The sequence below is a fragment of the Schistocerca cancellata genome, chromosome 4 (genome assembly GCF_023864275.1).
Source record: "Schistocerca cancellata isolate TAMUIC-IGC-003103 chromosome 4, iqSchCanc2.1, whole genome shotgun sequence".
In the NCBI taxonomy this organism is placed as follows: Eukaryota; Metazoa; Arthropoda; class Insecta; order Orthoptera; family Acrididae; genus Schistocerca; species Schistocerca cancellata.
In genome coordinates, this window is record NC_064629.1 from 821,689,770 (window position 1) to 821,705,240 (window position 15,471).

The following is a 15,471-nucleotide window of genomic DNA, read 5'->3' on the forward strand; positions in this document are numbered from 1 at the left end:
ACTTAACTAAGGCGTATGATTGTGTTGATCACAAAATATTGCTCTAGAAGCTGGACCATTATGGAATACGGGGAGTAGCTCACAATTGATTCACCTCTTGCTTTAACAATAGACAGCAAATGGTCATTATTCACAGTGTTGACAATTGCTGTAATGTGATGTCCTAGTAGGGTACGGTGAAATTTGGGGGGGGGGGGGGGGGTGCGGTGGCCCAGGGATCAGTACTGGGGCCACTCCTGTTCCTTATTATTTATGTGACTGATATGCCCTCTAGTATTACAGGTAATTCTAAAATATTTATGTTTGCTGATGACGCTACAATGGTAGTGAAGAATGATGTGTGCAACGTTGGCTCTGTTTCAAAAAGTGCACTTCACGGCACAAGTTCATGTCTTGTAGAAAATAAACTAATGCTAAAACACGGTAAGACACACTTTTTTTACAGTTTCTAACACACAATTCAACAAAACATAACGTTGTAATTGGTTAGTGAAACTAAATAGCCCAAATTTCTAGGTGTTCAGATAGATAGTAAACTTTCGCGTAAAGCCCACGTTCAGGATCTTGTTCAAAGACTTAATGCTGCCATTTTTACTATTCGAATGGTATCTGAAGCAAGTGATAGTTCGACAGAAAAAGTAGTCTACTTTGCTTGTTTTCATTCCTTATGTCGTATGGTATTATATTTTGGGGTAACTCTCCCCATTCTAAAATGTTATTTTTGGTCATAAACGGGCAGTTCGGGCAATGAGTGGTGTAAGTTCGCGAGCCTCTTGTCGACCCCTGTTCACTAGTCTGCGTATTCTGGTATTTTCCTTTCAATATATGTATTCTTTACTGTCGTTTCTTGTTAACAATAGCAGCTTATTCCCAAGAATTATCAGCTTTTACTCAGTTAATACTAGGCATAAATCCAATCTGCATTTGGATCGCACTTCCGTATCTCTTGTGCAGAAAGGTGTGCAGTATTCTGCTGCATCCATTTTCAATAAGCTACCACAAGAACTCAAAATCTTAACAGTAACCCACGCGCTTTCAAATCGAAAGTGAAGAGTTTCCTCTTGGGTCATTCCTCCTATTCTGTTGAGGCTTTCCTTGAAAAGTTAAGCTGATTCCCATGTTATATTGTTGACTGCGTTTACATAAACTTATGGCTTGCCTTTATTCGGAATCATAAATATTTTATTTTATCTCTTATTAATTTTACGTTGTGATTTCATGTACTGACACGTCCCATAAACTTTGAGATTTGCTCCTCAATTTGGTCCTGCGGAACTAGACGTGTGAAATAAATAGAAATAAACAACTGTGTAGAGTGTCTCTCCTAAGAGTCGTTTGGCATATTTTTGCTTGTGTTACAGCAGAGGTTTGCAATTTAGTTTTTGCGCTGTGTAGCAAGAGTCAACTGAAACGAACGAATAAAATTCGTCGTACATTTCATACGGGACTGGAAAATGTGTCTGTTTGTCGTTATCAACAAAGTGCTGCCATCAGCATTTTACAGGTGTCTCAGCAAGAACTTATAATTTAGTTTTAGCATTGTGTAGATGGCATCAGTGCAAACAAATGCTGTTCATCATACATTTCGTACGACGCCCATCGTCGAAAGGTGACGTCTGTTTATTTCTTGTTGCTTCCCGTTCAATAGAGAGGTACAGAGTTAGTCTATTACGATATCCGCTAAACGATATTTACCAACACGAAAGGCAAAACACGTTTGCATGCTCTGTGGTGAAAGCCGGCATGCAGCGCGGCGTGTGCCTGCACACAATACAGACGTAGTAAACAAGTCTATACAAACATGACAAATAAAAAGGGGCATACTATTCAATCGAATATCGCACTAGACTAATCTGGCACCTTTCTATCGAATAGGTACATAAAACCCCGCTTAAAAAAGGAGGCTGTTTCTAACGAGAAACAAACCGACGTTATCTGTTTACGCCGAGGTTCGTATGAGATGTGTGATAATGGACATTTGTTCGGGCTGATTCCATCTGCACACTGCAAAAAGGAAATTACAAGTATTTACCGAAACGGCACAAAGATTGCGCCACGTAACTATTATGTAGACATCCAGCAGAACTGTTAAGGGTCTGGAAGAAGCTCCTTCTGCCTTTTTCATTTTGGCTGATGTAATAACAACGTTACGACGAATGTAATTCACCACAAACACGATCCAGTGGCTCAGTGTGTTGAGAACACAAAACGTCTGACTAAAGAAGAAAATCTGTGAACGAAAGTTATGAACTAGGAAAGAGACGTGGGCCACGATTTACGGGCTAAAAATATTACTATGGCACTGTAAAGTGTGGTGGCGAGGGGAATCATAATTTAAATGCAAACATCGTAGTTTAGGCTTTACCGTGACTGCTATTGACATTAAATGAAAGAACAAGTTCACTGTTACCAGTCAATGTTTATTTATCTCAACAACGCGTTTCAAAGATTTAAATCTCCATCATCAGGTGGGTATACATTTGTTAACATGACTTCTGTGTGTGTGTGTTTTGTGTTACGATTTTTTTGGAGGAACTTGTGGCACTGTTTAGTGGAAAAACAAAATACAATTTCAGAACATGGGTTTGGATTTCTTTTGACAAAAAGCTTAACGTATATCAAGCCGTAAAAACCAAATAAGTGAAATAGGGTACCGTACCTCCAGGGGTCACAGGTTCCTTTAACTGTCGTAACACATCACATGTATGCTGTCATATTTTGTAAACAAGTATGGCGTCTGGAAACTATCAGGCGCAAGGATCGTATAGCAGAAGAGGAAACATTATCACGAGGCTCTGAGCACTATGGGACTTAACATCTGTGGTCATCAGTCCCCTAGAACTTAGAACTACTTAAACCTAACTAACCTAAGGACAGCACACACATCCATGCCCGAGGCAGGATTCGAACCTGTGACCGTAGTAGTCGCGCGGTTCCGGACTGAGCGCCTGAACCGCTTGACCACTGCGGCCGGCAACATTATCACGAAGTACAAAGAATATACATCGGAACAACATTATTACAGAATACATTTAAAGGATTGTGGAGATGTTTGTTTTGAGGTGTCGAATACATGCATTGGAATAAATACTTCTGGTGGAACATAAATCCGATTTTGACAAGTTAAAACTTCTTGTATAAACCAATAAGAAGTTTTGGTGAGTTTAACTTCACGTCAGGAAATACTGCATCACCATTTGTCTATAGACTGTAAATTGGCTATGGCAATGTGCAGAGAGACATAGTCGATTCATCAAGTTTAACTACTACAAACAGCACATGTACATGTAGCTACAGGGAAATATGAGTGAGCCAACAGTATGCAATGATTACTCTCAGAGGGCCTTGTTGGATTGTGAACTATCAAACTAATTTAAGTGCCATAAACCATAGTGGAATAGTTGGAAATATTTAGGACGTCTTAAATCGTGATTCATGCACGTTCATACAGACATGCAAGTAAATAGTGTAATGGATTTCTAATCATTTCAAACGGATGTAATGTCAAGCGAACGCCAGGATTTACGAATCACAGCAATTTGAATTCGAGCTTCAAAGTATGAAGGAAGAGCCTTTTGGTGACGTTATCGCTGTCTTTCGAATTTAACATTGTGACTGTATAAAATAAATAGTTTTGTTATCACTGAATCCATAACGGAAAGGTACAACTCCACGACTAATTCTGGAATTTGTGGTTCACCAATGATTGCAGCTTGTCACCAATTATCCACATACGACATACCAGTACACATATATTTGAGTAATAAGTATGTTTTGTTTATAAAATCTGAATTAAAAAGCGAATGTGGCTCCGCAATGACGTGAACATTCCTCGCAATTAGATTTTCACTCTACAACGGAGTGTGCACTGATATGAAACTTCGTGGCAGATTAAAACTGTGTGCCGGACACAGACTCGAACTCGGAACCTTTGCCTTTCGTGGGCAAGTGCTCTACCAACTTTTTTTTCTCTTTTAGTTCGTTTTTGTTCGTTGTATTTGTTCGGGGCGGACGTCCCCTGACGCCTGTTCAAGTTTGTCGTTGATCGTTGATCCATTAACTCCGTTTTTTTATTACAAAGGGCAGCTAACCCTCTGACCGAGCACTCTGAGCAACCGTGCCGGCAACCAACTGAGCTCCCCAAGCACGACTCACGATCCGTCCTCCCAGCTTGAATTCAGGCAGGTCCGCAGAAGAGCTTCTGTGAAGTTTGGAAGGTAGGTGGCAGAACTGAAGCTGTGAGCATGAATGGTGAGTCGTGCTTGGGTAGCTCAGCTGGTAGAGCACTTCCCCGCGAAAAGCAAAGGTCCCGAGTTCGAGTCTCCGTTCGGCTCACAGTTTTAATCTGGCAGGAAGTTTCATTTCTCGCAAAGTTAATCTCAGCTATACCTATGCTTATACAGGGTGTTACAAAAAGGCACGGCCAAACTTTCAGGAAACATTCCTCACACACAAAGAAAGAAAATATGTTATATGGACACGTGTCTGGAAACGCTTACTTTCCATGTTAGAGCTCATTTTATTACTTCTCTTCAAATCACATTAATCATGGAATGGAAACACACAGCAACAGAACGTACCAGCGTGACTTCAAACACTTTGTTACAGGAAATGTTCAAAATGTCGTCCGTCAGCGAGGATACATGCATCCACCCTCCGTCACATGGAATCCTGATGCGCTGATGCAGCCCTGAAGAATGGCGTATTGTATCACAGCCGTCCACAATACGAGCACGAAGAGTCTCTACATTTGGTACCGGGGTTGCGTAGACAAGAGCTTTCAAATGCCCCCATAAATGAAAGTCAAGGGGGTTGAGGTCAGGAGAGCGTGGAGGCCATGGAATTGGTCCGCCTCTACCAATGCATCGTTCACCGAATCTGTTGTTGAGAAGCGTACGAACACTTCGACTGAAATGTGCAGGAGCTCCATCGTGCATGAACCACATGTTGTGTCGTACTTGTAAAGGCACATGTTCTAGCAGCACAGGTAGACTATCCCGTATGAAACCATGATAACGTGCTCCATTGAGCGTAGGTGGAAGAACATGGGGCCCAATCAAGACATCACCAACAATGCCTGCCCAAACGTTCACAGAAAATCTGTGCTGATGACGTGATTGCACAATTGCGCGCGGATTCTCGTCAGCCCACACATGTTGACTGTGAAAATTTACAATTTGATCATCAGAATCGAGGAAGCACAGAACATACTGACGAAACTAAAATGTGCTCTAACATGGAAATTAATCGTTTCCGGACACATGTCCACATAACATCTTTTCTTTATTTGTGTGTGAGGAATGTTTCCTGAAAGTTTGGCCGCACCTTTTTGTAACACCCTGTATTGTCTTCGAAGAAGCGTGATATAAACAGGCTATTGAGCAATGACAAGTTTGCATGTTTGGTATCTAGAGTTGATTATAACAAAAACGATCGTTCCAAGCATGGTCATGCACGTTGAATGCTTCTAACAAGGGGAGGCCACGACGACTGGAACGCGGATTTACTGCGAACTTCGTACACTCGTAGCACTCCATGAGGACAACAACACGTGTAAGTTCAAATGGTTCAAATGGCTCTGAGCACTATGGGACTCAACTGCTGTGGTCATAAGTCCCCTAGAACTTAGAACTACTTAAACCTAACTAACCTAAGGACAGCACACAACACCCAGCCATCACGAGGCAGAGAAAATCCCTGACCCCGCCGGGAATCGAACCCGGGAACCCGGGCGTGGGAAGCGAGAACGCTACCACACGACCACGAGATGCGGGCACGTGTAAGTAGTAGCGCGTACTTCTCAAGCGTTACTGAGAAAATCACAAGATATTTTCGGTCGTCAAATATATACCTGTGCGTGGCCATTCTTACCACGAAGCGACGGCAGCCGAGTGGTTAGCGTTCAAGCCCCGTAACCGCTGGATCGAGTCCCGTTCGTCAGTTTTTTTTCCAACACAGTCATTTTCTTTACTATTTATATTACAACTGATATAATGGGAAAAATATGTGCAATCTGATGAACTTTTATTAAATTTACAATGTTATTTGGCAGTCTACAAATTTTTATTAATACAAATAATATAATATTCATAACTATCGACTAGTAAAAGACCAAACGCATTAAGTGATACTGAAAATGTATGCTTGTCCGTGATTTGAGAAATCCCTTATACCTGGAAGGAGCCCGAAACTACTTGTTACCTCCAAGGTTTGAACGCCACAGCCGTCTTTCGAATGGTGTACAATTAATCGTCGCTTTCGGCATTACGAGTACAAGTTGCAGGATGGTATTTTTCGTAAAAACATGGAAAACATAGAAGTTAAACGGCACCAGCTGCATTGAATAAATGCTATGTTTCCGCATACGCAAGGTCTTTTGAGGTTTTCCGTGGAAAAACAAACCTTGTTAAAATTTTCAAAAACCTCTATTTCAGACGACAATTTGGAAGCAAACCATGCATAACGCAGCGTTTCCTTAAATATCGGCGCTGATAATTGGTCATGCAGTATCGACTGTATTTTAATAGCGTCTTCACGAGGAGCAATTTCTCGTTCTCTTTCGATTAAATACGCACAATTTTGAAGACAAGGACAAACATACATTTTCAGTATCTCTTTATGCGTTTGGTCGTTTACTAGTCGATAGCTATGAATATTATATTATTTGTGATAATAAAAATTTGTAGACTGCCAAATAACACTGTAAATTTAATAAAAGTTCATCCGATTACACGTATTTTTCCCATTATATCACTTGTAGTATAAATAGTAAAGAAAATAACTGTGTTGAAAATAAAAACCTATAGGTTTGTTTATAAATAAATCAATCTTCTGCTACTAGTCACGATTTTTCTTTATTTTACTTTTCGCACGACGCGTTTCGAGAAATAATTCCCATTTTCAAGTGCGTTTTTTGTATGTACTAAGCCATTTCTTATGATGTTGTGAGTGTGTGTGAGTCTGCTTCATTTAGTTGACTTTTACTGTAATACATAAGAAACACGCGATTTTTTAGTTGGGTATCAATTCCTTTTGTGAAGTTAGTGGCTAAAACTTAGAAGAATTTGTACTTACAGTTTTCTAATGGTCCATTTGTGCCGAGTCTAACACACACTTAACATTACACACAACTTATTGTACACTTTACACATCGAAAATATATTATATAAACGAAACAGCTACAAAGATCTTCTTACAGGTAGTCCACAGAGACAACATTATAGGTCTTCCAAAGATTATGATATGCTTTTGTACAGAGGTTATTTATCTCAACAATTTGGCTCATAAATTACTTAATATTGATTTTACAATTGTGTTTATTTCTAAGTTTTACTAATTTTATTTAAGTATATTATCGAAACATCTGAAGAAATTCACTGATTCACTTTCAAGATTTTCATTTAATATTTTATCTTCATATTTTCTGTAATGAAAAACTTGAAAGTGAATCAGTGAATTTCTTCAGATGTTTCGATAATATACTTAAATAAAAATAGTAAAACTTAGAAATAAACACAATTGTAAAATCAATGTAGTAATTAATGAGCCAAATTGTTAAGATAAATAACCTCTGTACTAAAGCATATCATAATCTGTGGAAGATTTATAATGTTATCTTTGGGGACTACTTGTAAGAAGATCTTTGTAACTGTTTTGTTTATATAAGATATTTTCAGGTGTGTAAAGTGTACAACAAGTTGTGTGTGATGTTAAGTGTGTGAGACTCTGCACAAATGGACCATTAGAAAACTGTAAGTACAAATTCTTCTAAATTTTAGCCACTAACGTCACAAAAGGAATTGATACCCAACTAAAAAATCGCGTGTTTGTTATGTATTACAGCAAAAGTCAACTAAATGAAGCAGACTCCCACACAGTGACAACATCAAAAGAAATGGCTTAATACACACAAAAAACGCACTTGAAAATGGGAATTATTTCTCTAAACGCGTCGTGCAAAAAGTAAAATAAAGAAAAATCGTGACTGGTAGCAGAAGATTTATTTATTTATAAACAAACCTATTGTTTCTACAGTCGCAGGCGTTCAAAAACCATTAATAATGGATCAAATCAGAAAAAAAACTGACGAACGGGACTCGATCCAGCGATTATAGGGCCTGAACACTTACCACACGGCTGCCGCTGCTTCATGGTAAAAATGGCCACGCACAAAAATTATCTTGCGATTTTCTCAGTAACGCTTGAGAAGTACGCGTTACTGCTTACACATGTTGTTGTCCTCATGGAGTGCTACGAGTGTACGAAGTTCGCAGTAAATCCATGTTCCAAACGTCGTGGCCTCCGCTTGTAAGTACTGCCCAAAAACACTATTTCTTACACAATAATGTGATTCCTTTTGTTGTTTACATAGTATCAGCACGCAAGAACGCCTCGGCAGACTGTCCTCAACCCTTTCTATCATTGTAGCCCACAGAAAATGTGTAACACGCTCAGAAGTAGTTGGACATATTAAAATAATAAAGAGTTGTTGAGTGCGTCTTATGATCGCCACGTCAACAATAATACAATGTTGTTCTTTGTAAGCAATATTCTGCCCGCGAATAAACACAAACATCTGTTAAAGATGTTCTGCGATATTTCGTGTACATAACTTCAGGACAAACTAACAAGGCTCCGAGTGAGAATGTTATCATAATGGTATTATAATCCTTAATGTCTGCGTGATATCGGCTTGTTAAATTGTTGCTGTGTGTTGGCCTCTAAAAGTACATTTACCAGACAAAGCAAAGAATTGTGCGATATATAAAACGTAATAGTAATAAATGTAGCACACAGATGTAATCAGTATGGTGTTACTAACTACAAAGTTTATCTGATTAAAAATTATTTCGATATCTTAAATGCAAAGCAAGGTATGTTAACATTAAATGATAAGAAAAACATAATAATGAAATAAGATACCTTAGCGCCATGTTTTCGACAGTCAAGTTAACGTATTCACCATCCTGAGACGAGTTTAATGAGCACAATGAGCTGATTTCTGTGGTTTCCGTGCCGGAAGGCGCTGCAAAGAATTAAGCGAAACATATAAAAAGAATTATTACAAGGGACCATATTCTACGTCAGAACTGATAAAAGTATTAGAAACAGTCTTTAATGATTGTATTTTTTACGTGCGATTATAAATTGTGCGGATATCATCTTATTTGTAAGTAAAAATTTCAGAACATTTAGAGGAAAGTGAAAGTAGAGGTGAACGAATTTACCTTCTTTCTTCATTAGTATGTCATGTCTAGGAACAACTAAACGGTCCATGTTGACCTCAGAATCAAGAATGTCCTTCCCTTCATCACCCAGTCTCCGCACAAGCATCTGAAATTGAAAAGAAACTTTTAATGTAGCTCTTAATTATAGTTTTTGCAGACGTATTCACCGTATGAAGGAAGAATACAGCTGCCCTAAGGTACTCTTTGGGCGGTTTTGTGACAATGGCCTTTTTCTTGAAAATGCTTCAGGAATATCTATGCTGTAAAACAAAAAACTCTTTAGCTATCATTATCCTTAAACTCGACTACATGCACCAAAATAATAAGATAAGATTGGTGGCATCTGAGGCTTTCAAATTGCTTGCTGGTCTTAAGTGAAAATAATCCTCAAACATCCATCAAACACAAGTTATTGTTCCCGGGTGGATAAGGACTTCATTGGTTCTAAGTACATGCAACAACGACTAAATTGACTCCAATCTAATTTTGCTTGGTGTTACAATTTTTAGGTTACGTGGGCAAGATTAAACTTGACATGTTATACCAGGAGCGTAGTCCCTCTCAAGGAACAGTATGAAGTTCTAGATAGGATAAATGTAGTTGATTTCTTTGTTTTTCTTGCTAAAGATACTTCGAAGGTATTTCGCAGTTTTGTGGGACCGACGCCACATTTGCCGGTGCCTCTGTGGCTCAGTGTGCACCGCGAGGGGTAGCCGTGCGGTCTGAGGTGTCTTGTCACGGTCCACGCTGCTCCACCCCCGTCGGGGGTTCGAGTCCTCCCTCGGGCATGGGTGTTTGTTGTCCATAGCGTAAGTTTGTTTAAGTTAGATTAAGTAGTGTGTAAGCTTAGGGACCGATGGGCTAAGCAGTTTGGTCACATAAGATCTCACCACAAATTAATAAATTTTGCTTAGTGTGCGGGGAATACTAGAGGGTGTCACTTGTACAGAATTAAAATATAGACCCTAATTGTAGGGGTACTCTTGGAGTTTCTGCAGGGTGAGATTCAATGCATCTGATAACTGAAACTTTTCATCCAAGACGAAAGTAGTTAAGTAAAGTATGCCGAAATTGCTGTAATCGGAAACCTTCGTTTTTTCATACGACTCACGCTTAAAACATACCACACAAAAACTCCTTAACGTTCTCGTAGACAATTTTCCCTTTACCTAGATAGCGTGAAAACAATATTCTCTTTATAGTGCCTTTGTCTCGGACTGGCTCAGGTTTGGTATGGTTACTAACGGATTTGGTATGCTTAAGTTAGGGCTCCCCCGCATGAACCGTGGACCTTGCCGTTGGTGGGGAGGCTTGCGTGCCTCAGCGATACAGATAGCCGTACCGTAGGTGCAACCACAACGGAGGGGTATCTGTTGAGAGGCCAGACAAACGTGTGGTTCCTGAAGAGGGGCAGCAGCCTTTTCAGTAGTTGCAGGGGCAACAGTCTGGATGACTGACTGATCTGGCCTTCTCAAACTAACCAAAACGGCCGTGCTGTGCTGGTACTGCGAACGGCGGGAAGCAAGGGGAAACTAAAGCCGTAATTTTTCCCGAGGGCATGCAGCTTTAGTGTATGGTTAAACGATGATGACGTCCTCTTGGGTAAAATATTCCGGAGGTAAAATAATCCCTCATTCGGATCTCCGGGCGGGGACTACTCAGGAGGATGTTGTTATCAGAAGAAAGAAAAGTGACGTTCTACGGATCGAAGCGTGGACTGTCAGATCCCTTAATCGGGCAGGTAGGTTAGAAAATTTAAAAAAGGAAATAGATAGGTTAAAGTTAGATATAGTGGGAATTAGAGACGTTCGATGGCAGGAGGAACAAGACTTCTGGTCAGGTGAATAAAGGGTTATAAATACAAAATCAAATAGAGGTAATGCAGGAGTAGGTTTAATAATGAACAGGAAAATAGGAATGCGGGTAAGCTACTACAAACAGCATAGTGAACGCATTATTGTGGCCAAGATAGATACGAAGACCACGCCTATCCCAGTAGTACAAGTTTATATGCCAACTAGCTCCGCAAATGACGAAGAGATTGATGAAATGTATGATGAGATAAAAGAAATTATTCAGATAGTGAAGGGAGACGAAAATTTAATAGTCATGGGTGACTGGATATTGATAGTAGGAAAAGGAAGATAAGGAAACGTAGTAGGACAATATGGATTGGGGGTACGAAATGAAAGAGGAAGCCGCCTGGTAGAATTTTGCACAGAGCATATCTTAATCACAGCTAACACTTGGTTCAAGAATCATGAAAGAAGGTTGTATACATGGAAAAAGCCTGGAGATACTAGAAGCTATCAGATAGATTACATAATGGTAAGACAGAAATTTAAGAACCAGGTTTTAAATTGTAAGACATTTCCAGGGGCAGATGTGGACTCTGACCACAATCTATTGATTATGAACTGTAGATTAAAACTGAAGAAAATGCAAAAATGTGGGAATTTAAGGAGATGGGACCTGGATAAACTGACTAAACCAGAGGTTGTACAGAGTTTCAGGGAGAGCATAAGGGAACAATTTACAGGAATGGGGAAAAGAAATACAGTAGAAGAAGAATGGGTAGCTTTGAGCGATGAAGTAGTGAAGGCAGCAGAGGATCAAGTAGGTAAAAAGACGAGGGCTAATAGAAATCCTTGGGTAACAGAAGAGATATTGAAATTAATTGATGAAAGGAGAAAATATAAAAATGCAGTAAATGAAGCAGGCAAAAAGAAAGGAATACAAACGTCTCAAAAATGAGATCGACAGGAAGTGCAAAATGGCTAAGCAGGGATGGCTAGAGGACAAATGTAAGGATGTAGAGGCGCATATCACTAGGGGTAAGATAGATACTGCCTACAGGACAATTAAAGAGACCTTTGGAGAAAAGAGAACCACTTTCATGAATATCAAGAGCTCAGATGTAAACCCAGTTCCAAGCAAAGAAGGGAAAGCAGAAAGGTGGAAGGAGTATATAGAGGGTCTATACAAGGGCGATGTACTTGAGGACAATATTATGGAAATGGAAGAGAATGTAGATGAAGATGAAATAGGAGATATGATACTGCGCGTAGAGTTTGACAGCGCACTGAAAAACATATGTCAACACAAGGCCCTGGGGGTAGACAACATTCCATTAGAACTACTGACAGCCTTGGGAGAGCCAGGCCTAACAAAACTCTACCATTTAGTGAGCAAGATGTATGAGACAGGCGAAATACCCTCCGAATTCAAGAAGAATATAATAATTCCAATCCCAAAGAAAGCAGGTGTTGACAGATGTGGAAATTACCGAACTACCAGTCTAATAAACCACGGCTGCAAAATACTAACGCGAAATCTTTATAGACGAATGGAAAAACTGGTAGAGGCCGACCTCGGGGAAGATCAGTTTGAATTCCGTAGAAATGTTGGAACACGTGAGGCAATACTGACCCTACGACTTATCTTAGAAATAGATTAAGGAAAGGCAAACCTACGTTTCTAGCATTTGTAGACTTAGATAAAGCTTTTGACAATGTTGACTGGAATACTCTCTTTCAAATTCTGAAGGTGGCAAGTGTGAAATACAGGGAGCGAAGGGCTGTTTACGATTTGTACAGAAACCAGATGGCGGTTATAAGAGTCGAGGGGCATGAAAGGGAAGCAGTGGTTGGGAAGGAAGAGAGACAAGATTGTAGCCTATCCCCGATGTTATTCAATCTGTATAGTGAGCAAGCAGTAAAGGAAACAAAAGAAAAATCCGGAGTAGGTATTAAAATCCACGGAGAAGAAATAAAAACTTTGAGGTTCGCCGATGACATTGTAATTCTGTCAGAGACAGCAAAGGACCTGGAAGAGCAGCTGAAAGGAATGGACAATGTCTTGAAAGGAGGATATAAGATGAACATCAACAAAAGCAAAACGAGGATAACGGAATGTAGTCGAATTAAATCGGGCGATTCTGCTAGAATTAAATTAGAAAATGAGACGCTTAAAGTAGTAAATGGGTTTTGCTATTTGGGGACCAAAATAACTGATGATGTTCGAATTATAGAGGATATAGAATGTAAACTGGCAGTGGCAAGGAAAGCGTTTCTGTAGAAGAGAAATTTGTTAACATCGAGTATAGATTTAAGTTCCAGGAAGTCGTTTCTGAAAGTATTTGTATGGAATGTAGCAATGCATGGAAGTGAAACGTGGGCGATAAATAGTTTAGACAAGAAGAGAATAGAAGCTTTAGAAATGTGGTGCTACAGAAGAATGCTGAAGATTAGATGGGTAGATCACATAACTAATGAGGAGGTATTAAATAGAACTGGAGAGAAGAGAAATTTGTGGCACAACCTGACTTGAAGAAGGGATCGGTTGGTAGGGCATATTCTGAGGCATCAAGGGATCACCAATTTAGTATTGGAGGGCAGCGTGGAGGGTAAAAGTCGGAGAGGGAGACCAAGAGACGAATACACTAAGCAGATTCAGAAGGATGTAGGTTGCAGTAGGTACTGGGTGATGAAGAAGCTTGCACGGGATAGAGTAGCATGGAGAGCTGCATCAAACCAGTCTCTTGACTGAAGACCACAACAACAAGAAGTTAGGGTTTCCCGGATGTTCTTACTACCGCTACCTCGTTAGCTCCCCCCCCCCCCCCCCCCCCCCCTCCTCACCACCGGTCCGTGTGCCACAATTCGCCGCGTGTAGAATTATGTGAAAGTGAGCAAAAGTTTTCCATTTATTTGCTAATCGTATAAATGAGGTGTGATGTGGGTACCAGCCCGGTATTCACCTGGTGGATATGAGAAACCGCCTAAAAACCACCTATAGGCTGGTGGGCACAATGTCCCTCGTCGTTAATCCGTCGTGCGGATTCGAGGAGGAGGAGGAGGAGATTAGTGTTTAACGTCCCGTCGACAACGAGGTCATTAGAGACGGAGCGCAAGCTCGGGTGAGGGAAGGATGGGGAAGGAAATCGGCCGTGCCCTTTCAAAGGAACCATCCCGGCATTTGCCTGAAGCGATTTAGGGAAATCACGGAAAACCTAAATCAGGATGGCCGGAGACGGGATTGAACCGTCGTCCTCCCGAATGCGAGTCCAGTGTGCTAACCACTGCGCCACCTCGCTCGGTGTGCGGATTCGATCCCGAGCCGTCGCACTTCCCTGTCCCCGAAGCGTCACTTTAACACGCACAGCTATTCAGGTGGATATCGTAAAAAAAAAGCGTCTTACAGCGTCGTCAACGCGTTGTCAACCGTAACAACAACGGTCACACTGCTAATACTATGTCTCAAAAGGAAGAGATATTTTCATACTTAATGTATATAAAGAGGAATTGCTTTTCTTTTTCTTTTAGAAACAGTCTCAAAGCTCCTGTTACCGAACGGGGCGTTTTAGGAGACTCTAACGAAGTTTGATTACTTTGTGGCACCCAAAAAAACTTTTTTGGCTCTATAAGACTTGGTTCAAAAATGGTTCAAATGGCTCTGAGCACTATGGAACTTAGCGTCTGAGGTCATCAGCGGCCTAGAACTTACAACTACTCAAACCCAACTAACCTAAGAACATCACACACATCCATGCCCGAGGCAGGATTGGAACCTGCGACCGTAGAGGTCGCGCGGTTCCAGACTGTAGCGCGTAGAACCGCTCGGACACTCTGGCCGGCTATAAGACTTTAAGACTGATTTACTTGATTGTATTTTATGAACTTCTGACACTGTGAACTCTTTATAGAAACTATAAAGTTATAGACAGAATAAACGTAGTTGAGTTCCTTGTCATTCTTGATAATCATACTTCGAAAGCGTTTCGCAGTTGTGTGGAACCCGGCGCCATATCTGCTGGTGCCTCAGTGGCTTAGTGTGTGGAGAATACATCAGAGCATAAAGCGCAGTATCTGGACGGAGGCTGTCAGAGCCAGAGGCAGGTGCTGTGCTAGTTGGAAGTGTTTGTGCAACTGTGGCTAGATAATCACCTTGACGGTGAAGTGACTGGTGAAATTAAGATACAAAATATTCAGCGAGTTAAGGCATATCCAGTCGAGAAAGCTGAACTAGGCACATCCAAATTCCGGTTGTCATATCAATAAAACTAACAAGGGGACCGTACGAACTTCCTCTCACCGATTCGATTCATATTTACAGGATGTATAGGGCACGACTACGCATTCAACGAATGTAAACTCTCAACTGCTTTCGAGAAAATCGAGTTTGAAAATTTTACGTGTATTTATACACACATCAAACAATGTTTTGCGTCAACTCGGTTTCTAGG

The 15,471-nt window shown here is 40.6% G+C and overlaps 1 protein-coding gene across 1 annotated transcript in view; it reads right to left on the bottom strand.

The window, feature by feature from the left end:
• Positions 1-15,471, bottom strand: part of LOC126184452 (gamma-aminobutyric acid type B receptor subunit 2) — a 206,741-nt gene that overhangs the window by 9,548 nt on the left and 181,722 nt on the right. The window contains exons 12-13 of the mRNA XM_049926841.1: positions 9,228-9,333; positions 8,923-9,025 (exon numbers count right to left, since the gene is read on the bottom strand). Coding sequence (XP_049782798.1) covers positions 8,923-9,025; positions 9,228-9,333 — 209 coding nt within the window. The remainder of the gene's footprint in view (positions 1-8,922; positions 9,026-9,227; positions 9,334-15,471) is intronic.